Source organism: Dasypus novemcinctus, chromosome 3 (genome assembly GCF_030445035.2).
Source record: "Dasypus novemcinctus isolate mDasNov1 chromosome 3, mDasNov1.1.hap2, whole genome shotgun sequence".
Classification (NCBI taxonomy): domain Eukaryota; kingdom Metazoa; phylum Chordata; class Mammalia; order Cingulata; family Dasypodidae; genus Dasypus; species Dasypus novemcinctus.
The window spans coordinates 81,390,039-81,416,530 of record NC_080675.1 but is presented as its reverse complement, the minus strand read 5'-3'; the positions used below and the strand labels follow the sequence as shown (position 1 = coordinate 81,416,530).

Sequence of the window (26,492 nt, the reverse complement as noted above, 5' to 3'; positions counted from 1 at the left end):
AAAAGAAAAGAAAACCTTAAGAGAGACACATAAGAAGGGACACTTGTCAGTGGTTCCATCGCCCCAGAATAGATGCCATAAATATAGGAAATGCCATAAATATAGGAAAATATAGTCATATTAAGACAAGAAAGATACAAGAAAAGCCCCAGACCACAAATAGCAAGATTTCTGTTATTGTAATAGTGCTCATTCTTCTTTCATCTGAGCATCAAGTTTAATGTGAAAAAGATTTCTTTCCCTTAGAAATATATGGAATACATTTCCTAAATTTCCAAAGCTTGTTTTGCCTATTTCTTTCTGTATATTTGTAACTTCTTTCACTTATACTTAATTCCTGAGTCTTTTTGTTATACATATATCTTTACCCTTGCCAGAGAAAATTAATGTTAGTATAGGGATGCTCAAAAGAATAATTTGTTGGACATTTTCTTTTTTACTTTAGAATAAAATTTTTAAAATACTCTTTTAAAAGACCAAACTTGACAACAGTATTTTTAATAGACCTAAAAAATCCCAAAATATCTTCTTGGCAGAAAAAGCCATAAATTTATATTTTTAAAAAATACCTGAGAAACTTGTTTTTAGAGAAAATAGATTTACATTGCCTTTTTGGCCTTAAAAGGTATTTTTAAGTCAGCAAGACTGCAAACTACTGTGTTGATTTTCTTAGATAAAGTCATATTTTACTTCATCTAAAAACATATCAAAGAAAAGAGTAACTATCTTCTTTAAAAGAAGAAACTATATTGTTTTCTCATATCAGAAGCAGAGAGATGGGGGGGGGCAAAAACAAAACAGAGACCGTTTCATTTTCCAGCATATTCTGGGGGGACCTGGGGAAGGATTGGGGGGTGTTGCCATTAGTGACAAGAATGGAACGTTGGTGTCTCTGAGTAGTGTTTGTTTCTGTAGGTACTTTTCCTTCTCATCCCTCTATCTCCAGTCAGTTGAGAAGACTTCATTATTTTTCTTTTGTTTTTATTTTTTATCTTTATTTTTTAATTGCCTTTTTTTAAAGACACATAGATCACAAAAAATGTTACACTGAAAATATAAGTGGTTCCCATATACCCCCAACCCCACCCCTCCACACTCCTCCCACATCAACCACCTCTTTTATTATTGTTGCACATTCATTGCATTTGGTGAATATATTTTGGAGCACTGCTACACTGCATGGATTATAGTTTACATTATAGTTTACAGTCTCCCCCAGTACATTCAGTGAGTTATTGCAGGATATATAATGTCCAGCATATGTCCCTGCAATATCATTTAGGACAACTCCAAGTCCAGAAAACATGCCCACATCACATCTCTCCTTCCCTCTCCCTGCCCTTACCAACTACCATGGCCACTGTCTCCACATCAGTGATATAATTTCTTCCATTGCTAGAGTCACAATAGTTCTATAGTAGAATACCAGTAAGTCCACTCTAATCCATATTTTATTTCTCTATCCTGTGGACCCTGGGATGGTGATGTCCACTCCACCTCTAAAGCAAGAAGGGGCTTAGATCCCACATGGCTGATGGATGCGATTCTCCTGCTTGCACTTGTAGGCACTCTCGGTTCCCTGGTGTGGTGGTTGACCATCTTCACCTCCCTGTTAGCTGACCTGGGTAAGTCCAACAAACTGAAGAATAGGAACTGCAGCTCTGCTGAGGCTCAGGGCCCAGCTGGCACATACCCAGTCCAGAAATTCAAGTCTCCTGAGTATACACCAACTCCAGTGCCAACCACAGGTTCAGTAAAAGTGACAGATGAGGCATGTGTAGTAAGGTCACATCTGAAAGACTTCATTCATGTGCCCAGCAATGCATAAAACCAACTTCTTAGGGCAAGGATACTGCCTATGACAGAGCTGTCCAAACTTGATGAGACTTTGTGGTTCTTGGAACTCCCCAGCAGGTGAAAGGTGCAAGAAGGGATTTGCAGAGAGAACAAAGAGCAGGTCTTCCTTACCCATCGTCTGAAGTATCTCTGCCTCTATCTGTTGATTCCATAAATCTACAGATCCTTCTTTTTCATGATTTTTCTCACCATGAGCACAGGCCAAGCCTCAAATTGTGCTGCAATTATTTACTGACTCCTAGGCCCCATTTAGGGAGCTGCTGGGAGTTAAAAGGCCTGATAAGCTCCTCCTAGAAACTGGAACTAAGTTACTTTGTATACATTAATTTTGCTTTTTTATTTTCTGCAGAGTAAACATTTTCTAAATGAGGTAAATTGATTACTACCCTCTTAGCACCCATCAGTCATTTATTTTTAGTGAACTCAAGGATTGCACCTGAGCAGTAGCTGTGAGGGGCTGTGTACGGATCTAAATCATGTGTGTATGTATTTTTGTATTCCTCAGTGGAGTCAACGAGCCCCAGTCTGCTAACCACTGACAACACCCTTGAGCGTTCCTTTTTCATCCGAATGAAATCTACTCTGACCAAACGCGGCGTGCACATCAAATCATCAGGATATAAGGTAAACTGGGCTCTGGGAGGGGAGGCATTTCCATCTCAGGTCAAACTTGGATAATTTGCCATTGAGTTTTTCAGCTGCTTTGGATCCATATATTCGCAGATGTGGCTTTGCTCAGCCCACAGCATTCTTAATTATCTTCCTGCCTCAAGGTAGGGGTCTTTTTATAACTCTCTTTCTTCAGATATTGTTGGTGCACTAAATGCCCCGATATAGTGTCTTTACTTAGAACATTTCTTAATAACACTCTAAGTTTTTCAGTGCATACTGGAAATTCACTTTGGTGAAAAAGGTAAGCAAAATTCATATCAATCCTTAGGATTATTGTTTGAGAATAATAAACTCTTATAAGAGTTTCATTTTTCCCACCTTCCCTTACATTTTCCCCCTTTCTCTTTAGAGAAATACTGCCTATTTTAACAACACCTCGGCCACCAAGATTCATACACACAGATAAGAAAATCAGGTTGAATGTCAGCCACCTTAATTTTGAAATTACAATTACTGACCATTCAGTCACACTTTAGCATACATAATTATTCAAACTAGAGCATATTTTCTCCACAACAGCAGAGACCAAGTCTGAAGGCATAGTCTACATTATCACTCTAAGGTTAAGGATATAAAGCCTTCTAATCTCAGGAAATTCTGACGTTTCAGTTACTATAGCAACATAAATTAAAACCTATGAAATTTATGAAATGCCTTCGGCAACCTGAATCTTATCAATTTTACAACACACTTACTGATCTCTCAAACAATATTTGTTATAGGTGGGAGGGCAAACAGAAATAGAAAGTGCCGTGGAGGTAGCCAACATGACCTTTCCCAATTTTAGGAGTTTAGAACTTTGGATAGCTCTGTTCTTTAGAGGGACCGTAGCATCATCTGGGATTGTGACAATTATCATCAAACACCTTACATAAATCATCAAACACCTTACATAAATCATCAGGAGACAAGCAGCAGTATAAAAGTCAGAATCGGGCACTTTCTTCAATGTTAATTCTTCAGGAAAAGAAGAAAGGAGGCGGGGAAGCAGGCCCTTGCAAGCGCGACCTTTAGCTGAGCTGTCCTGCAGTCTGAAAGGCACATGTGGAGCAGGCTTAACCTTTAACAGGTGCAAGGCAAGGGAGTGGCAACTGGGAGGCTCCCAGGCAGCAGCTTTAGCCTGTGGTATCTTGTTACAAAGGAGTGTGTTGGAAGAAAGAAAACAGCCTCTGTCTATACGACGATTTTGTGCTTTCCTGCCTCACTAACACTATACATTTATTAGTTGTTAAGTGCGTTGCATTAGCAAGTTTGGACTTCTCTAAGCAGAAAGGAGGTATGCTTTAATGCTGGAAAGAGGCATTCTTCGCATTCCAACTTTTAGGAGGCTTAGGGCCCCCTTGCAACTGTTTTTTGTCTCTCGGCATTCATTTTTCACTGTTGCTGGGTTGTACTGGTCATATCCCAAGAGGGATGTGGGTTGGAAGAGTTGAGGTGTAGCTTGAGAAAGTCATTTTCAGTATAATTCTATATCATTATCTACTTTAATTTTGGGGGTGGAAATTTGTTATTTTCATACACAAACTGGAGGTAGGAAAGCTCTGCAAAATCTTAGCTAGAGAGATGTATGGGTAAAAATATCAAATGGAGAAATGGTTATAGTTTCAGTCTAGGCAAGAGTTCAGATGCCCTGAGTGCCTTATTTTTTTGCCATTCAGACCCTTCAGCAGCTGTTTTTGCTGAATGGCCTGAAATTGGGCAAGTGAATCTCCTAAATGCTGATGGCATATTCATTCAGCAAGTATTTATTGAGTTCCCACTATGTGCCAGGGCTCTTTTTTAGATCCTGGAAACCCAGCTCCATCAAGAAAAAGTCCCTGCTTTCATGGTGCTTACCTTCTATCTGGGGAATGCAGACCTTAACAAATAATTAAAGAAGGTGATTTCAAAGAGTAATGAGCACTAAATAACAATACCTAACATTGATGAGCACTACAATATGCTGGGAAAGATAGTTTACATGTATTAATCCTCACAACAACCCTAAGGGAAGTGTTTATATTATTTCCATTGCAAAGATGAGGAAACTTCTAGAGAGGTTAATCAGGATACCCAATGTCATACATTAAAAAGAGAAGAGTCAGTGCTTTACAGGTGTGATTATGGCTCAAAGGGATAGTCTAGGGACATAAAAGTCAATTGAAATAAAGCTAGAGAATAATCCAGAGACTGAATAACGTAGTGAACTAGTGGTAGATGAGGAGTGTGGTTAATAGTGCAAATACAAGAATGTTTCTCTATGAACTAGAACAAATCCATGTCACTATTACAAGGTGGTAAGAATATGGTGATGCAAGGGAAAAATACAGTTAATGTGACTTATGGACAGTAGTTTACAGCAATATTGTAATATTCCTGCTTCAATGTCAAAGAAGGTACTCTGTCAATACTAATGATCAATAATAGTGGGATATGAGATTTTTTCTTTTAGACTAAGGAAAATGTTCAAAAATTCACTGAAACAAAAATTGCACAACTCTACGAAAGTAAAAGTGACTGAGGGTACAAGGCCTGGAACTGTATAACACAGTGAACCATGTGGTTAACAGTACAAATATGAGAATGTTCTCTCATGACCTACATCAAATATACAATACTAATACTTGGTATTAATGATAAGGGGGTATATGGAAAAAATAGACCAAATGTAAGCTATGAATATAATTAGTAGTTAGGTTTTGATGATGTTCTTTCATAATCTGTAACAAATGTTCCACAACTATGCAAGGTGTTGGTGGAGAATTCTGCACATTAGGCATGACTGTTCTGTAAGCTCATAACTTCTCCAATTAAAAAACAAAAAAAAATTTTTAGAGGAAGATCCAAATTTGAACTTGGGTACCTGGCTCTATATCTGTTTGCTTAACCCTTAGGCTACACTAGTATGGAGACACTGGAGGAGGCTTTTGTGAGAAGGGGTGGCGGGTGGGGGCAGGAAACCATTTTAGATAAGGAGTAAGGGAAGGTCTTCCTGAGGAGGTGATATTTCATCTGTCCTGATGGGTGAGGATCGGTTCTCTAGTTGGTTAGACAGAACCAACAGGAGATATCTAGAAATATTATGAGTTTTTGATAAGAATGACTGTGTGGATGCACAACTCCAAATTCCATAGGGCAAGGCACAAGCTTTCTGATGAAAGTTTCCAGCTGATTGCCCCAGAAGAAGCTGCCTGGCTGCAGTAGAGATGGAAATTTTCTTATCTGACTACCTAAATCATCACTTCTTTTTAAGCCTTTTACTGAATGGATGCGACTTCTCTCATTGTTGAAGGCAGTGTCCTCAGTTGATTGTAGATGTAATCAGCCATAGATGCAATCAATAAGGCCACAAAATATCCTCGGAGTAACAATTAGGCCAGTGCTTTCTTTTTTTTTTTTTAAAGATTTATTTGTTCTCTCCCCGCCCCCCCGGCAGTTGTCTGCTCTCTGTGTGTTCTTCTGTGACTGCTTCTATCCTTAGTAGCAGCACCAGGAATCTGTGTTTCTTTTTGTTGTGTCATCTTGTTGTGTCAGCTCTCCATGTGTGCGGCACCATTCCTGGGCAGGCTGCACTTTCTTTCACGCTGGGCGGCTCTCCTTATGGGGCGCACTCCTTGCACGTGGGGCTCCCCTACGAGGGGAACACTCCTGCGTGGCACAGCACTTCTTGCGCGCATCAGCACTGTGCATGGGCCAGCTCCACATGGGTCAAGAAGGCCTGGGGTTTGAACCACGGACCTCCCATGTGGTGGGCGGATGCCCTATCCGTTGGGCCAAGTCCGCTTCCCGCCAGTGCTTTCTTGACCAAATGACTGGGCACCATAAACTGGCTGAGTCAACACATGAACTTAACCATCACACTGTATAAACATCTGAAAGAAGAGTGTTTCTGAAGCTTCTTGAATTTAGGATTAAAGAAACTTTGCTAAGAAAAGGGGCCTTTGAGAAACAAAGGATTTAAAGTACAACCCTAAACATCACATTCAGGATGGGAAAAGATTCATAACCTGTTCCAGATTCCATCAAATCATATAATATTAAAATTGACACACTACTCTGACATACCATAAGTCTTTCTCAAGATATGATTGAAGTCTCACCCAATGTCTTATTCCACTCTCCAGAACCAGAATCAATTCATCCACCATTTACCCAATAAGATGACTCCATCAGATCCAGCTTTTCCTCTCTTCCTCCTCGGTGAACTTCCCTGTTTAATTCACCTTGTATGAAAGTTAGTGGCAGCACTGATGAGACCCCATGACCTCGCACAGCTGAATAACATCCCTACTTATCTGTTTAGCCTTAGTGAGTAAATCTAGCAGCTTATGAAACATTCCAATAAAACTTGGTAATCACCCCATCACCACACAATAAACAAACACAAATAAAAAGAAACAGTGATGATAATTTCTCTGTACTCTCAATATTCCCAATAAATGGTAATTTATTACTATGTATGCTTCTTTCTTTTCCCTTAAAGGGCCAAGATATTAAGACTTGCTGAGTACTGGTCACTTTATTTTCTTTCTCCATTTTTTTCTGCAGCCTTAGCACACAGGGCCTTTCCGACTTTCTCCATCACTTTATCTGCCTCCCTCTCTTTAGTGTTGTTATTGTAGCTCACAATACATTGTTATTATCCCCATTTTTGTGGTGGTGAAACCGAGGCCTAAGCAGGTTAAGTACTTTGCACACAGTGTAGCTCTTAAGTAGCTACTAAGGAGCCAGGATTGAATCCAGACAGTTGAGCTCCTGGGTTTGTCCACTTAACCAATCGATTTGGCTGCTTAAAGGAATAAGCCTAAATTAGGGCTTAGCTTGATCTTGATCTCAACATCAGAGAAATTAATTTTTTTAAAAAAAATCTTCCCTGATTATGACCTTTCCTTTGGTAAATCAGCATATCCCATTGGCCCTAGGGTAGCAATGCTTGGTGTAGCAGTTTGATATTATTTATGAATTCCAAAAATAGATATTGGATTATGTTTGTAAACTGGTCTGTTCCTCTAGGCATATTAGATTATATTGGATTCAAAGGTTTCACTTTTACTTGATTAAATAATGATTAAGGCTTTGATTGGGCCACATCAATAGGACATTGCATCCCTTGGTGGGCAGGGAATCACAGAGAAAAGGCATGGCAAAGAACAGAGTTTGGAGTTTTTTATATCGGAGCCCCAGGAAGTAAACACACAGAGAAGCAGATACGTGAGGAAGGAGAGAAGGCTCCCTTAGACATGTCAGAGGCCCAGGGAAGAGAGATGAGCCATTCACCTGATAGTCTACAGCTGTCCTTGTGGAGAGAGCAGAGCAGCTGAGCCCGGAGAGAAGGGAGCCCCAGGAAAGAGACAAGACTTGTCCCAGTCTGTGGCTGATATTGGCAGAAGCTGGAACCACAAGGCCTTAAGAGGAAGAGGAAGCCGGAACCCTTGCAGATGTCGGCAGCCATCTTGCTCCAACATGTGGCAACAGACTTTGGTTAGGGAAGTAACTTACACTTCATGACCTGATAACTGTAAGCTTCTATCTCAACTAAATATCCTTTATAAAAGCCAACAGATTTCTGAAATTTTGCATCAGCACCCCTTTGGCTGACTAATATACTTGGCTATCCAAATGACTACAAAGAGCGTTTACAAAGATTTGCCTTCATTTCCAGGGAGTATTAAACCCACTCAGATGCCCTATACCCAAGAATTCTAGCCAAAGAAGTGCCAGTCTTGGTCTACTAATTCAGGTATAAAATGCAATAAAAATTGCTGTTGCTTGGTTAACCATGCTCCAGTCCTCAGCAAAGTGGCCTTCTCTCCAGTGATTTTACTGTCCTCATTTATTTTGAAATCCAGAGCAGCCCATTATCTGGACCAGACACTTTTTATGCCTCAGGGGCTTCCCTGTTGTTTTGGTCTTATTGTTTTGGCCATATGTCTTAGCAAACACGCCTCTCTTTTAAATTGCATTGCATCTGTTTCTGTCTTCTTGATTAGGTCTAAGTCTGGGGGAACTTACTAGGTTTAGCACATGGGATAAAAAGAGATATGTAATCAGGGAAATTAGAGAAGGAAAGACTAATTGGGTCGCCTCCTTAGCTCCTGTCTTTGGAGGATAGTTTCCTTTGGTGTTGGACTCTCAGTTTTCCAATCTACTCTTCAATGCCTACCAACACCACTGTCATTTCTGGGGTATTTGTCTACATACATTAGGATGTCCTAACTCTAATGGCATAGTAAAGCAGCCTGGACGGAGAAAGAAGAAAAAAAGAGAAAATCTCTGTCATGTTTACATAATGCCGAATGAGACTTTCTCCAAACTTTTCACAGAAGTGAAAATCTTGTCAAATGCTGGGAGTTCCTGCTGTGACGCATACATACAAATTACTAAGAGAGGGTGTGGAAACTCAAGAGTCTTAAAAATAAACTCCCATCTAGGTTGATTTGAGTATAGATTTGCTTGGAGCTAAACGTTAAAATAAATGACATCTGAGTTCCTATCCAGTCTCCTTATGACATAAAAGATAAACGGAAAAAAAAATAGTTTGGATCACTGGTTTATCAAGACTGCTGGTATAACCCCACTTTCAGAATTCTATTTCTAAACATTAACAGAAGCAACAAATCAGAGAGTGCTAATTTACAAAAAAAAATCATTTTGCCTTCTCTAAGCACAAACATAAAGGCCTTTTAAATTAGAAACTTCTCATGTTCATTTTAAAAAATTAATCTTCTGCATAACTTCTTATGGTTGTATATGCTCTGTGGAGTAAGACAGCTCCAAAATTTTAACTGTGATTTGTTATATTTTGAGTGTCATAGATCCCCCTTTGAGGACTTGATGAATTCTATAGAGACTTTCCCAAGGTGAAAAAATTCATTTGCATCAGAAGGTTCTTAATTCTCTAAAATTTGTCCATTGATCTCTATTACAAAACACTTTTTAAGAACTGATGACATATCAGCAATATTAAAAACCCAAGTTAGTGCATCTTTGAGAACGTATTTCATCAATATCACAATAGCCCTTTCCTTCCTCCTCATTTCTCTCTCCCATTTATCTATCTGTTGGTAATATTAATGCATATTGAAGTTCTATTAGAAAAGCATAAAACTAAGATTTTCATTTGATCCTCTCATGCAGATAGGGCTAAATCTTTTGAAATAGTGTTTCTCAGAATATATTTTTAGAAAAATTATACCTAATATTAAAAATAAACTATACCTGTATTTAAGAGAGTTATTTTCAGCACCACATCCTGCTCCTTTTCTTCCTGTTCACTTAAGTGTATGTCAAGGTTATGTTCACAAGAATTTCTAACATCCAAATTGCAGCTAGATAAATTTAAAAGTTCTTGATTGAATGTGTATATTAAGCCTCAAAATGACATCACACTAGAAGGGAATTATTACTGCTTCAATCATTTAGAATTTTTCTTCTTGGATTAATTAATAAAGTCTACAATACTAAGGTATTAACTCCCTCTTGCTCACCTGCCACTTACTGGGCTGCCAAAATTGGCTGAATCTACCTTCTCACCATTTAAGTTCATTCAATTTAGTGCTTTCTTCCTGATCTACTGCAAGAGTTCCAGGTTACCTCCTGGAAGATTTTACTTCTTCATTTTATCCTGCACTCTGCTCCCTGGAATTTTTTCCCAAAACCCCAGTGGACATTTATTTCTCTGCTCCTAAATCATCAGTTGGTTCATAGTGCCAACGTAAAAAATTAATATAATAATCTAGCCCCACCCTTCATTTTTCAACCACCATCTCCATCAGTCTTTTCTGGAACTCTTGTCACTGGAAGCTCTAGCTACAGCAGGCCAATCATCTTTCTGAAATATTTACATATTTACATTTTTGTGAATATGCTTTTGTCCATGTGGTTTCTTACCTGGAAAACTCGTACTCAAGCAACATGACACCACTCAAATATCACTTATTTTTTGCATCTAAGTAAAATGTCCCTACTCCTCTGTGCAAATATAGCATGTGTGAGATTTTACTTACACTCTCTGCATCTCAGTTTTTTCATCTGTAAAATGAAACTATTAATAGTGTGAAAACCAAAGGATTTATGGATCAAGAGAGATAATACAGGCTCAGCAAAGCATTAGCTCTCTATTTAATGAAATGCTTTCATTTAAGTTCATATGACTCTCACAATAATTTTCAGATAACTATCTCTGTCTTTCCCATTTTGATGATAAATAAAACAGGCTCAGAGATGTGAAATTGACTTGTCTAAGGTCACATAAATAGTAAAGTGTAAAACAGAGAAAAATCCAGATGTTTCCATTCCAAATGCCTTCTTCTTACAATAATTTTCAGATAACTATCTCTGTCTTTCCCATTTTGATGATAAATAAAACAGGCTCAGAGATGTGAAATTGACTTGTCTAAGGTCACATAAATAGTAAAGTGTAAAACAGAGAAAAATCCAGATGTTTCCATTCCAAATGCCTTATTCTTTCCGGAATACCAAGTTGCCTTTCCATACTGGGTTCTTTCTTCTGCTGCTTTCTTTCCTCAGCACCTAATAGCATCCTGCATGTAGTTTGCCAGTCTATAAATTTTGGTTGAATTGAACTGTGTGCTTTATTTTCATCTGAGATGCCAATGAAAAATGTTGACAGGACAGAGCCCTATAACATACCACTAGAGATCCTGCTAGCTGACATCTGTGTCTTTTTGATGTGACTGTTAATTGCCTATGACCCAAACGACTGTACCGTGATCCAGCTCATATTTCCCCATCTTGCCTGAAAGGATATTATGACTCTATAGCAGTACCTTACTACGATCAAAATGTACACATGCACAGCATTCTCCTGGGCCATCAGGAAATTTTTTTAAAAAAACAAGTTATTTTAGCATCATTTATTCACCTTGACTTCATGTTGGCCTCTGGTGACTACCATTTTCTTTCTATTAAATCATCTTTCAAAAAATATTTTTCAGGAGATTAACATTTGGGGCCTCTCCCATTTTGAAAATTAGAACAGTATTTGCCCAGAGCCTCTCTTCTGAAACAGCTCTATGAGTTCTCAAAGATTGCTAAGAACATGTGAAGTGTTTTATAAGAAGGCAGGTTCTTTCTTTGCCCAAGAGGGGAACGGTCTGCAATGAGTTTTAGTTGTAACAGGAAAAGTGTAGATGGAGGTATGCTCAACACTAGTGTAGAAGGCACAGTGTAAGTGGGCCTTCCCCACACATTTCTAAGAGCATCCACTAACCTCATCAATTAAGAGTCTCTTTTATTCCCTGACAATTTTATGGACAGACTTGATGCCATCTGGGTGTTTCTTCCAGTCAGATTCAGAGATGTTCCAGGTGTCGAGACACATCAGTGCTTCTCCTGCAGCCTTTGCTTCAGCTCTATAATTATCTTGAAACAATGACTATAGTATTCCAAGGTGCACAAAATGTAACTGTCTTGTCAAATCAGTAGATGAGTTTTTTGGAGAGACCAAAAATTCTGTCAACCAATTTAGGCTTTCTAAGTCTATGCATTTATTGCCTTTCAATCAACCCACACACCCAGAATAAATGGAAAAGGAAAAATATTTCCAGGGTAGAACTTACAGGCTGAGGTTGTCCTAAAGTAAAATGCAAATAGAGGAAAGAACCAATAAAATCAAAATTTTTAAATCCTATTATCTTGTTTTAGTTCTTGCTCACCTCTGCACAATTGTCCATTACAACCTGGTTTCCAGTCATTTTAAATACAGCTGACATTGTTTCTGATCTTAAAGAATTTATTTCCCATTACCAAGGCATGACAGTAATTCTAGCTTGGGATATGTCATTTCTGCTGTTTTACCAACTAGAGGCATAATCACTAGCTATTCTATGAAGTGTCTGTAAATTCTAAGTATGTCAGTAACTATACCCAAGTATGGTGCTAACTTACAGGTACTTTATTTTCCAATATACAGATTTTTGAATGTAGGCAAGAGAGCTAAGAGTGTCCCATCTTTGACAAAGGCTAGATCTTCTCAGGATGGTTTTCTGAGCCTTTGTTAATGAAGAATAATCAAAATGATAATCACTTTGAAATGACATATCTGATGCAAAAATTAACAACTCTTTTTGTATATAAAGTCTAATGTACCTGTAATTAAGGAAAATCATAATTCATCAATAACATTTTAGATTATCTCCTGGAAGTTGTATGAGCTCTAGGTGATTTCTTCTGAATATAGAAAATGCATTTATTTCTGGGAAATTTCTCCTTGCTATGTATCCTGAATATTGATTTGATTGTAAGGGACAAAATAAGACTAAAAGACGTCATCCGTCCCTTTAACAAAAGAAGCACATACCAAATGGTTTTCTATGGAATTGATTTAGCGTCATGGCAAGACTAATATAGCCCTTTAACATTAGAAATGAAGTAGGGGCAGGGACAATTCAATGTTGTTGATCTATGGAATAAATGGGCCTTCTAGGCTTCTAGGCTTCTGTAACCTGCAAAGCTCCACAGATCAGTTAAAGCATCTACATTGAACCTTCTGCAGGAGGGAAACTACCACTGTGGCTTGAATCCTGCGGTATCTCAGAGGTACTATCCGGCATTCAGGGAGTCTGTTCATTCTTTCCAGGAAGGGGGAAAGAGCCAGGACTTCTGGAGTTCATATCTTCTCAACTAATTATATTTTTTCTGAGTCTTTCTATGAATGGACCCCTGCCCTCCACTGCTACCATCAGACCTAAAGAATGGCCCCATTGCACAGTGCTTTGAGTAACAAGACTCCTCTTTAAATGAAAGAAACATCTGTGTAAATGGGCCCCAACCTTCTGAAGTTGTATTCAAGGAAGAGGGCTTCTGGCTGCTGCCTTGGCTCTGTGTTTCTTTTCTTAATCTAAACTACCAGTGGGCAATAATTTGCTATGTTGGGAACACCATTTTCAGCTCATGGTTGGCAACTGTTTTCTGAAACAATCTATATCCCTTACCATTTGACTGTGATAGTATTTGCATCTTCCTTTCATCAGGGCCTTCATACCTGCTTCTTGTTCTTCCAGGGCTGTAGTGTCCCCAGATAGTCCCATGGGTCATGCCTGCATGTCACTCAGGTTTCTGTCACTTGCCTCACTAGCCCATCTAAAATAGCACAAGCACATCCTCTGCATCCCATCTGCCACTTTATCTTGCTGCTCTATTGTTCTTCCTCACACTCAACACTGCCTGTTTATAAATTCATTTGTATATAGTTTGTCTCTCCCACTATAGCACAAGCTGTAGCCTCTAAAACTGTTCAGGCACATAGGAGAAACTCAGGAGATACTTGGTGTTTTTTTTTAATGATGAATTTATAAATATTGGGCATCATTCGGCAAGAACATTTGAGAATATGCAACCAGTGAGTATTAAGTAACCGGTTTAATTTACTTAGTTTTCAGGCCCTGTTCCTCACAGAAGTTAAAGCTTCATTCCTTTTCTTTTTAAAAAAGGCTAGCTAAGGGTTAAAGGCTAACTAAAAAAGCACTAAGGGTTGACATATTCTATGACATATTTTTATGCTATCATATTCAGTTTTTTAAAAATCAACATATATTTAGCTTGTACCCCACTTGTACCCAATTTTAGTGGCTAGAGCTCTGGAAGCACAATCAAGAGTCACTTGATTATTACTTGGTACTTTTGAATACATTTAACAGTCCTCAACAGCCGCTTGCCAAATGTCCTTCAAACCCATCACTCCTGTAGAAGTCATAAAAAGAGTGACTTAATAGGGGCACACCTGGTTGGGGGGTGGCATAATTTTGTTCTACTGCCAGCACTTTGCTCCTTATTTGCTCTGCAACTTTGAGCAAGTCAATTGATTATTCAGAGCTTCTATTCCCTCGCTAAAATCAAAGTAAACAATAGGACTTGCCTTTAGTGTTCTTTAGTCATTGGTGATCGACATTACATTCCCCTTAGCTCCACTCTATATCTTAGGGCAAAATCCCCTTTAGGGCATTCTGGGTAGAATGGAATATAGGAGATGCCTAATTAAAAGTAAACCTTGACTCCTGGAAAGGTAAAGCCTGTCTGGAATTTCCAGTAAAGTCAGCCTGGAGTCACCAAGAGCTGCTGTATCCTCTGGTGGCCAAGGCTGGTGTGAAAACCTGAGCTATTCTAGGAAAGTGCGGATGAATCTGGGGAGAATTTGTAATTGTTAGGGAGGGCACTGGTGAATTTTTGCATCTTATCCTTGGAGAAACTATGGATGGACTAAAACCACCAACACACTGAGAAATCAATCTAGATCCTAAATTGGAGGACCAAAAAAAAATGTTGATTTGAAAGAAAGACTAGCAAATTTCTTTTCCTTACTCACTTTAACACATTGTATCCTTACCCCTTTCTTTAAGCCAAATAACATCCAGTATCATTTTCTCATTAAATTTATACATCTTCCCCCTGCACATTGTTTATTGATGAACATCTATGTCATTGTTGTCTGATATGATTCTAAGTTTCCAGTTAATGTGCAGTGGAACTTTTAACCTGCCTGGAATAGCTCTACAAGCAATTGAATTGTGGATAAATACTCTTTAATGATGAGTAGACTTAATAGGATTATATTTGACAAACTCCTCAAAGAAAAATATGGAAATGTAAAATACCCTTATTCCAAAACTGCTATTTTATTATAAACTACAATCTTCTCCATGAAATGTGTCTTTCATTTCTTTCTACTGGAAAAATCTGGAGAGTGATGCAATTTGCCCAAGGTCCCATAATGGCCAGATCCCGAGCATCTTGACACACTGGAGGAAGGTTAAGTTCTGTGGATTTGATCTCTAGTACACAAAAGTAGCCTGAGATTCTGAAGCACTCAGAGAGCCCTGTAGATCAGCTATGGTAGATTAGAACCCACAAGTAATCAAGGCTTGATAGCAAGACTGTCAGTAGGTGAAAAGGGAATAAAATCCAGAAGCAACAGACCACACTGTCCCATAAAGTGCTGACAGACTGGTAAACCTAGAAAGGCCTCTTTAATCTCCTTCCCAACACAGTGATTCTCCCCCTGAGAAAACATCAGTGGTGCTGTGCCATGAGAGCTCATGGGAATTTTTGGCCCCCAAAGAATATTTTCCCGTTTGCATACTAAATCATACATCCTAATCATGCCATCCAGTTCTAAACACTTTAAAAGGATGGTATTCTACTTGTGGAAAATTCATAGCCACCTGCTCTTGATTTACTTCCTGCTTAGAATAATTTTTACACAGCTGTGATATCACAGAGTGATAGGAAAGTCATATCAAAGTACCCAACAGTGAGGCTCCAACAAGAAGGAATATGTTGGATGTTTGGATTATAATGATTTCAGCTATTCCCCCTTTTTTACAGGATCATAAGTAATCTGTCATTCTAATAATAATAATTCCCTTTTGACATCATGGAGGTAAGAAGAAATCATCACTGACATCAACAATGAGGTGATATTTCTGCAGTATTATGTCACAGAAGATAAAATAGAAAGCTTTATTACTCCCTATGCCTTTAAAGAAAGCTGCACAAGGCATACGCTGACCGAAGAGCTTATATACTTCAGTTCATTCCTTACTGATATGCAGTAACTAATTTTAATTGTTCTGTTTTCAAATTGTAGTTTTTCCCCAAAGCCTTACGTCTACATAATGTGAACTTTTTAGAAAACAAGCTTCACCAGTTCAAAATGAACCAGGAAGCCAAAAGGAAAATTTATTGTAACCAGAAAGAATCTATAATTCTCATTCTTCAACATCACCTTTTGCCCCAAGTATTTAGGAATAGGAGTCACCCAATCATGTGATCAGTACTGATTGGGTACCTGTTGTGTATTAGATGCTGCAGTGGGAGCCAGGAAGACAGATGGATAAAACAGAGTCCTTGATCCACAGGCAGACTTATCTAGGCAAAGAAACAAATAAGACAATGTTATATGTGCTCTAATAGAGGTATGCTCCAAGGGCCATAAGGTGAAGTAAATAACTATGTCTGGTGGAAGAAGAGAAGTGGTCAACAAAAGCATTATTTTAACTAGCTTGTAAAAGATAGGCTTACCCTACAGAGATTTTTGAGAAGGGCATTCTCAGCCAAGAGACCAGTATCAACAAAGAGATGAAAGTATCAAAGAGCTTTGAGTACAAAGAAATTCTGTCATCAGGGGAACCAGGAATGAAGATACCTAAGGTGATTTGGCAAATGGGGTGGGGTGGAGTGGGGTGGGGTGGGGGAGGGTTTCACTTAATGCAGTACCAGCTCACAGAGCTAATCGGTGTTCCAGCGAACAAGGATGAAGATTAAGGACATTGCATTCTAACTAAAATTCTTGAATTTCTTGTAAGAAAAAGATCAGTGATTTCTAACAGGAAACCAAGGGGGTTGTTCTCATCCTATAAGGTAAGAAAATAAATATGTGGATCTAAGTAGGTCAATGGATAATTCCTTTTGGAATTTTCTCAATTTATTTTTCTTCCCACCATTTTGCCAACATGAATGTAGGGATTTTTTTTTCCTCAATCTTAGATTGCTGATATAAATAGATATTTCAAGAGGAGAAATATGTTCTGTCTAGAATCGATAGCTATAGGGAAAAAATAAAACACTAAAATCCTTATGTAATGAAATTTTGGATTGCAAAATGAATCAGAAATAGGAAGCATTAAGTAGACCTCAGTTACCTGAGTATTTGGTCTATACACTGTTAGATATCTGGATTCATGGAGATGTTTGTGTATTTGGCATAATGTAAGTAAAGCCTACATTTCAGGCAACCGAAGAGTTCCTTTAGACATGCCATTTAGTAAAATATCTGGCTTTAAGGGTGATAACTTTTCTCATTAGAAAAATTATTTGTTCTTCAGCTTATTCACTTCTGATTCTGGTTGGCTATGCAGCCTCTCTACTAATTGTGGCAACCTTTGTGAACTATGTTATCTGAGCACCGAATTTCTATGTTCCAGTAAGATCTGCTCATGTCAGATCAGCCACAATTTATTTGCAATTAAGCAACTGTTTTCAAGTGAACAGTAACTGATGACATTACATCTGAATTTTATAGCCAAGCAAATATTCAGTACTATAAGTGAATTTTAAAAAGCAAATATCATATATAGCCACTGAATTTTCAATATGAGCATCTTTCACCCTTTCTTCCTCCAATCCCCCAGAAAATAAACTTTCATATTCTTGGATTGAATGCTTAATTACTTTTTAAAAGAGAAACTTTAAAAAAAAAAAAAAAAAAAGAAGAAAACCTCTCCTTGTCTCTCCAGTTTTGCAGTGTCTGCACAAGTGTTATCTTTCTGCCAAAGACACTATGAAACTTTGGTGCTTTGTGTTGCAGATCATTACCTGAGTTGCTTTTTATCTGCATTTTATTTTTCTTGCTCAAACATCTTTTTCTTCTCCAAATAATCAATGCTCTCAATTGCTCTCAAATGCATCTATTGCTGTTACCACAAAGCTAGTGCAACCCCATGGAGTATACTCCCAAACCATGCAAGAGCCATTTAAGAGTGGATCTTTTTTGTTTAAGTCAGCTCTCAAGATAGAAAGGTAAATCACTTCCCCAGTTGGCCCTTGAATCTTTTTCATTGCCATATAGAGTCTAGAAGAGAGAACTGGACAAAAATGGATTTGGGTGTATGTTTGGTTTCTTTGCATGTACTAAAGCAATACAGAGCTGATGCACAATAAGCAAAAATGCATTAGGGGTTGTTTTCAGTCACTTTATAGACATATGCATTCATAAATTTTGATACGGTTGTAAGAAGCAGACTTTGATGGGACCAAGCTCACAGACAAGCTTTCGATCACTGGAACAACCATAGTCTAACTTTATGTTGACAATTTATCAGTTCTTCTGTGTCAAAGAAAATTGTTTTTTAGTGTTTGCCCATTAGCAATCACATGCATAATATCAAATTGAGTTTTGGGGAGGACGGCCTGCCATCTGTCTTTCTGATATTATTTTGCCAGTGTTTCACACTTAGTTCAACTCTGTTTATCAGAATGCTGTAAAACAGGAATTACCCATAACATGAGCACTTAGCAAAAAAAGTGGGCCAGATACCAATGTAATTTTTTTTTAACTTGAAGACTTTAAAAAAAGAAAATTGTTGATACCCAAATCTGTGCATTATATTTTAAGTGTACTTCAAATTCTGCCTGCCTCGGAATACCAACATTGGTACGGTTGGTTCTTCTTAGAGAACAGTTCATTAGTGTACTTTGAGAAGGGTTAAAACACTTTTATAAAAATAAAAGTTCAAAGAGAAAGTGGAATGCAACACAAGGTTAAGAAAATAGAGCTCTAAAGGACTGGTGTGAAGAATGAAAAAGATAGCTCTAGTTTCCCTTCCAAGTCCCAATATGCTAAGATTTTTATCAATAATATTGTTTTTCTGTAACAATACCTGCCTCAGGGAAAATCTGTTCTGTAGCTGTCAGGATTATACTTCTCAAAATGTGCTTAAGATGATTCTGCTAAATTGATAAAAAATAGTACACTCTGCAAAGTAGAAAGATTGCTCAAAAGAACATTCCCGAGCCTTTCATGTGTAACTGCATTTGTGTGGCAGGGCATTTATTATGCTATAAATTCCATCACTGATTTGGGCCAGTTCAGATTGATTCTGCAGTAACTGTAAGTAATAAACCTTCCAGAGCCAAAGGAGGGAGGAAAGGAAGAGGAAGAAAAGTGGCCAGTACACTTGTGGCTCTGAGAATGCAAATCATCATGTTCATTTCGTCACAGCTTTTATCAGATCATACAGCCAATACTCTATGAAGCAGGAAAAATGTATCCAGAAAAATCTACAGGTTCCTTGCCCTGACTCCAGCAGCTACAACAGGCAAACACAATGAGAATGCTTCTTAGAGGAAGGAAACAATTTCTTTTCCTTGCATCTTTACTTCTCAAACTTGCTCTCTCCCTCTCATCTTTATTTTTTCTTTCCACATGAATTATGGGCAGATATCCACGCTATAAGAGCAACAAAATATGGAGCTCTCCTTTCCTAGTAAAAGTTAGTTGGCCTCCCCCAGTTCCCAGGGCCTAGGGCTTGGTAGGCCCTCAGGCTAGAGGTGGCTCCCAAGGGTTGGGGGTTAAGGATCCTCTGTTTAGACCCTTGTAAAGAGGAAAATCAGTCACCCTGAAGGTGTTGATTCTGAAGTCCATTTAAGAAACTCAGGTAACCAGTGAGATATACAGCAGGGAAAAAAAACAATTCAGATATCCTGTGATCCACCTGAGGCAGAAGCTGGAAAAAAGGGGACAAATGCAACAGGCTGCAGCAGCAATGCCATAAATAATGGAGGTTTCTTCCCCTGATATTCTTTAAAATAGTATGTGATTGGGATCATGGATATCAGTAGAGAGTGAGCAAGTCTAAGGAGTAGAAAGGCTTTGGGCAGCAGGAAGGAGGAGAGTCATAAGGAAAAGGATGACCTTAAAGACTCATTTTACTACTAGGCAGGCCCAGGAAGTCCTTGTTTCATTCTTGCCCAGCTCCCTCTCCTTTCTGATCTCCCTTTCATGGAATTCTTAGGAGCAGGGAAATGGAAAGTATATGGAGGGTCATTGGGCTGAGGCCAGCCCCACAGTGACAATATGGGCATAGGAGCCCATGGCTTAATAGAACCTGGGCAGGTGTTATTTCATGCTGGTCTTGGGGTCTGTGTCCCATCTCACTGAGTTTCAGAGAAAGAAAGAGAGGCACAAACAGAAAATCCATCTCAGAGAATTACAAACTACCTTCACTCTCTGTTTGTCCCCAAGGAAAAATACTACAAATTCTTCTGTGACTCTCTCTCTCTATTTTTCTCCCTTTTTCTCTATAGAATCATAGAATTGTAGGGCTGAAAGGTTTTTAGATGTGATGTTTGAACAATCTGAGGTAGGCCTGATAGAAGGGACAGTTAGGGGTCTCTTTGAAACATGCATATTTCTCATTAGGCTATTTGTTTGGGGGTAATTATTAACTGCCATGAGAGGTCCCACATAAGAGGCCATGGATAGAGCATGGCAACTCCTTAGAGATGAGCCAACAGAGTTGGCCAGATGGAGGAACCCAGAGCCAAGTGTAGAGGTGGATACTGGATAACACATGCAGGGTGCCAGACTGAGAGTAGACATTTTTAGTTCCAAAGAAAAACCAGAAAAAAGCCAGTAAGTATCACTTGTTATTATCAGCATTACTGGAACTCACCACCAGTCCCCTTCTCTAGCATCTTCCTGGCCTGATTATCTGGGCACAGGGTGAAGGAAAAAGCAACAAAAAGACCAGAGATACTTTTGAATGCTTTCTGAAAGAAGTAGGGATATTAATGAGTTTTTAAAATTTGTAAATTACTTTAGATCCATCACAGAGGAGGACTTGCTTCTGAACCATGTCTGATGGTTCCACAGTATGCCACAACATGTGGGCCACTTCTAATTTAGTTTCAGTCTGTTACTCCCAGTGGTCATGTTGGAATTTGAGCCTGCCATTTAGAAAATCAGATGTATTAGTGAGGAAAGAAATGCATGTAAACTTCCAGAATTGTTTGGGTATTTCTTGGGCATCAAGTTAAAGGTATGAAAATGGGCCTGAAGACAGAGGCAAGGATATATGTCTTTCCAAAACAAGTAGACAATTCAATAGATATATTTATGACTGAAATTACCACAGGGTCAATTTGCCTGGTTGCATAAAAATTGACCATTAACTGAGTAATAAAATACTTGTACAGAAGTTGATTCAGACATATCACTGGAATTTAAACTCTCTGTAATTAGCAACTATGTAATATTATTTGCTCTAGCCCAATATAGCTACAAAACAGACATAAAGTTACCTAAATAATTAAAAGCTGAAAGTAATCATAAATATAGGTATTTTTAAGTAGCTTCTGTATATATAATGACTAATATCAAATGTAATCATGTCAATGGCATTTTGTTGACTTGGTAGTATGTACAGAGCCCTGGCCTTAGAATCAACAGAGGTAATAGGTTCTAGTCCTGGTTTTGTCACTTGATGTGCTTGAACTTGGGTAACTCATTTAGCCTCCTTGAGTCTGTTAAAAGGGAATAATAGTACCTAGTCTGAAATATCATAGAGTGATTGTGAGTTAAATATAAGATAATATGAGTGAAAATGTTCTGTAAACTCTAAGGCACTGTCAATATCCACTGTTATCTTTGGTGATTTATAACTGTAAAATCTAGGATATCTACACTATCAGAAGATACTGACTAAGCTTATGTTTATTGCTTGGATTAATCTTTTCCCCATTTTATATCTGTTCTGGGTTAATATGTTTTTGTAAAGAAAAAATATTTTTAATATGAGACTTTCAGATTACCCATTTTATTTCTAGAGATGGGAAAGGGCAGAAAGTATGTTCATGAAATAAGAGATGGAAGATATCTGGACATTATCACAACGGCTCTGCCCCCACAATGCAGGCTGTGTGTTTCCTCTGTAATTATGGAAGTGGCCATGAATCCATGGTTGATATGATTGGGCTGTGTTACACCAGGTGGGCATGATGGGCCTCTTAGGACTCCGTGTCCTTGTTACTCACTTTAGCTGATGTTACAGTTAACTGTCTAGTGTTAATATTATCCAACTATGAATTTGGTATCTTTTGATTAGTAACTGAAACCTTTATCTTTCCCTCTTTTTATTGTAATAATGTACTCTATTACCAGAGTCATTAATTAGAAATATAGAAACTTGAGGTTCCTTGAGGTAGAGATGGAATTAAGTATGTTCTGTTCAGGGTCTGGATGAGCCAGACATATCTCCTGTGTAGTCAACTTACTGGATGTTTTCTGTAAGTCAAATAGGGTCCTGAAGTACACAGTTATAGTCAGGTAGTAACCAACTCACCACCTTCCCCCAGAAGGGTCAAATAGGAATGGAGAAGGACAGAAGACACAGGGTAGTCTGTGACAAAGAGCACTGAACTTGCAGGAATGCCAGAACTTTTTTTCAGCTGTTTGTCATAGGCAAACATAATCTCTCTTAGCTTCCATTTCCTTTTTATGAAAGGGATATATGCTAATAGCTGATCTATCCACCTTGGAGGCTTATTGTAAGAATCAAAACCTGTAACATAAGTTAAGGACTCTGTGAGTGCTCATAAAATAGTTGTAGAATATCCAATCAATCAATCCTCCCTTGAGTACCTCCCATGGTCCAAGTCCTGTATGGTACACAAAGAAATGAAAGACTCAGTGGCGGACTTGGCCCAGTGGTTAGGGCGCCCGTCTACCACATAGGAGGTCCACGGTTCAAACCCCGGGCCTCCTTGACCCGTGTGGAGCTGTCCCATGTGCAGTGCTGATGCGCGCAAGGAGTGCCGTGCCGTGCAGGGGTGTCCCCCGCATAGGGGAGCCCCACGTGCAAGGAGTACACCCTGTAAGGAGAGCCACCCAGCACGAACGAAAGTGCAGCCTGCCCAGGAATGGTGCCGCACACACAGAGAGCTGATACAACAAGATGACGCAACAAAAAGAAACACAGATTCCCATGCCACTGACAACAACAGAAGTGGACAAAGAAGACGCAGCAAATAGACACAGAGAACAGACAACTGGGGCAGGGGTGGGAGGAAGGGGAGAGAAATAAATAAATAAATAAATATTTTAAAAAGAAATGAAAGACTCGTCCTATGGAGAATAAGAGAGAGAGAGAGAGACAGGGAAAGAAAAATTATGGGTGATATTTGAGTGGTAGAGACAATATTAAGAATTCAAAGGAGAAAAGACAGCTTTTGGGGCAAAAGGAAGAAAGGTGATTTGATATAGATCTTGAAGAATGGATATTATTTCCATTGGTAGAAGGAGACAGGAAGGAATTCCGATCTGGGGAGTGGTATGAGCAAAGGTATGGAGAAGGCAAACCCAACGCAGTTTCAGGAGATGGTGTGTAAAGCATTTGGAGTCCAGGAAGGGAAGTCAGGGAAGTTAAGCCAATTTGTGAAGGTTGAGGCTAAACTGCCACTCAAATTTCATAATAAGGTAATTGGCCTGAATTTTATTCCAGAATCCATCAAGTAACAATAATATCCTATATCTACATAGTGCTCCAAGGTACTTTTTTTTTTAAAGATGTATTTATTTCTTTCTTTCTCTCCTCCCCGCCCCGGTTGTCTGTTCTCTGTGTCTATTTTGCTGCGTCGTCTTTGTCCACTTCTGTTGTTGTCAGTGGCATGGAAATATGTGTTTCTTTTTGTTGCATCATCTTGGTATGTCAGCTCTCCGTGTGGGTGGTGCCATTCCTGGGCAGGCGGCACTTTCTTTCGCACTGGGTGGCTCTCCTTTCGGGGCTCACTCCTTGCGCGTGGGGCTCCCCTCAGCGGGGGACACCCCTGCACAGCACGGCACTCCTTGCGCGCATCAGCACTGCACATGGGCCAGCTCCACACGGGTCAAGGAGGCCTGGGGTTTGAACCGTGGACCTCCCATGTGGTAGACGGACACCCTAACCACTGGTCCAAGCCTGCCGCCCCCAAGTTACTTCTAAATGTCTTGTCTCATTTAGTTCTTTCAGAATTTCTGTAACATATGGACAGCAAGGATGATCATTCCCATTTGACACATGTGAAATGGAGGCTCAGAGAGGTTATATAATTGGCCGAAAGTTATAAAGCAAGTAATGAGATCGTGTTACTCCTGTTCTGCCTTCCTCAGTGTAAAGATACTTTAGGAAAATGAATGTGGCAGCAAAACACAGGATGGATGAGAATGGGGGGAAAAAAGATAGATCAGATAAGCCGCCCACTTAGTTGTCTAGATGTGAAATTTCAATAGTCTACATTATGCACTGGCACTTGGTATGGATATAATATCAGAAGTAAGAAATATGGTACAGAAAGAATTTCCTGGCCTTAATGATTCACAGGATGTGGAGGTAAGAAACAGAATAAAAGTTAAGTCCAAGAGAAGTGATGCACTCAATAATTCTAACTTTAAACTCTAATGAAATTAAAGTTACCAAAAATAGAGGTCCAAGGTTCAAGCCTGAGTAACTAGTTGAACACTAGTCCTACCAGCAGTGGTTCTTAAACCTTGTCTCAACAGACTGATTTCCTATTGCCGTTGGCCATTTCTTTTATTTAGCTTTCTATTATAGCCCTGATAGCTCTCTAATTAGGTATAGAAAGATGGATTGTGAACTCCTTAGTAATTATGATAGCCCCGATACTGACCAGCACTTGATATATGCTAAGCATTGATTGATTGATGGATGATTGGATGAATTAATGCCCTCAGAGTTTTCTTCCCAAATCTCAAGTCAGATCGTATAAACCTTTCTTCACAATTCTTCAGTGGTTCCTCTTAGTCTCTAAAATAAAGTCTCAATTCCTCTGTAGAGCATTCAAAGCCTCACACAATCCAGCCAGCTTTTCCTACCCCAGCATCTTCCCACCCACTCTACTCTGTTGCCTCTTCGCATGCCTCTCGGATTCCTGAGCACAGCTTCAAGTCTCTGTGTTTTTGCTCGTAATCATTCTTCAGCCTAAATGCCCTTCCCCTTTCTTCAGAGCCAGTCAAATCCTACTTGTCCTTAAAAATTGAGCTCAAACATATGTCCTCCATAAGAGCCTCTCCACTGCTTTGTAAGGATAGTTTTCATCACTTCCCCTGCACTTTGCATCCGTTTAGGGATAGGTCGCATTCAGTGGTCAACTTACGTATCCATCTCCCCAACAAGTTTAGTCTTGGCTTTTAGTAAGGATTCAAATGAGGGAAAATAAAGAGAAATGGGAAAAGAGATGTTGAGGGAAAAAAGCTCTGAGCTTAATTTTCTTGTTCTCATAGAAGTTTTTTAAAACAAATTTCTCTCATTACAAAATAAAATTCATTTAAACAATGCATATTTATACAAAGGAACTCTTTCCTTTTCTCTGCCTGTCAAAATACAGAGTAGTTTGACTTTCATATCCAGGTTATCTTATCCCTAATACTCAGTAGGAAAAGCCCACTCAAACAGGAGGTAGAAACTGACATATTTTGGATTGACAGATGTCAAGGGACACTACCATCTAATTTCCTTGTTGATTAATTTGAAGGTAATTTCCTGGTAACCTAGGCTTCCAAAAATGTATTTTAAGTGGCATGTTGGTAAAAGAAAATTAATTTCTCTGCATTAAACTTGCCAGCTTTTGAATTAATTGCATGAGCATAACAATCAATTAATAAATGTTAAGCAAACAAGGGAAAATCGGTCAATTAAAAATGACAAAATTGATTCCAAGGGTAGATAAACCAAAAGATTGTATTAGTGTTTACTTCTAAGTTTGGATATCCTGCCTCTACACAATCTACCTTTCACTTTTCTACACAGCATTCAAATTGCTGAAGCTTTATTGTAATTTCTTATAAATAAATTACTACCTAGGCCTCCCTCGCTGATATAGCAGGATTCAGGGAACCAAGCATCAGCAGCAGTCCTCCAGCAACTCCTAGAAGAAGGTCACTGTGCTGAGGAAATATCCCACATGCCGTACTCTCCAGGAGTACTTGTGAAAGGGGAGCCTTTGCAAAGTGGACCGAAGTTCTCTAAATATTTGCCAGTACACTCCGCCAGAAGGCAATTCTATATAGTCTTCCTTTCTCCTAATCATAAACCGGTCCTGAGACCAGGTCGAGCTGGACGTGGCAGGGCCTGGGCAGAGTACTTACCTTCTTGGTGCATTCAAATTGAACCTTCTCAAACCCACTGCTGCCCAGTATTTCCCATCTGGGGCTAAACGTGGTCTGGGCTGCATGGCTTTAACTCTCCAGCCCTAGAGTTTTGAAATGTATTCCCCTCACTTAAAAAGCTAAGTGCTTGGGAAATTATGTTTAAAGAAAGTGTATGAAGAACAAAATTTGCCTCTCTGAAAATCTCTTGACGGTAGCATATGCTTTATAACTGCAGAGCATTATTGTTTTCATTCCCCTGGCCTACGATGCTTGATTTTAGTCCTGACTCAATAGTGTATTTTATCAGAAAGTGCCTCCATTG

General features: G+C 38.9%; 1 protein-coding gene across 12 annotated transcripts in view; it reads left to right on the top strand.

The window, feature by feature from the left end:
* The window catches only part of NPAS3 (neuronal PAS domain protein 3), a 908,953-nt gene that overhangs the window by 840,483 nt on the left and 41,978 nt on the right, over nucleotides 1-26,492 (top strand). For all 12 annotated transcript variants that reach the window (XM_058293563.2, XM_058293564.2, XM_058293562.2 and 9 more), the window contains one exon: nucleotides 2,363-2,481. In XM_058293563.2, the coding sequence (XP_058149546.1) occupies nucleotides 2,363-2,481 (119 nt within the window). The remainder of the gene's footprint in view (nucleotides 1-2,362; nucleotides 2,482-26,492) is intronic.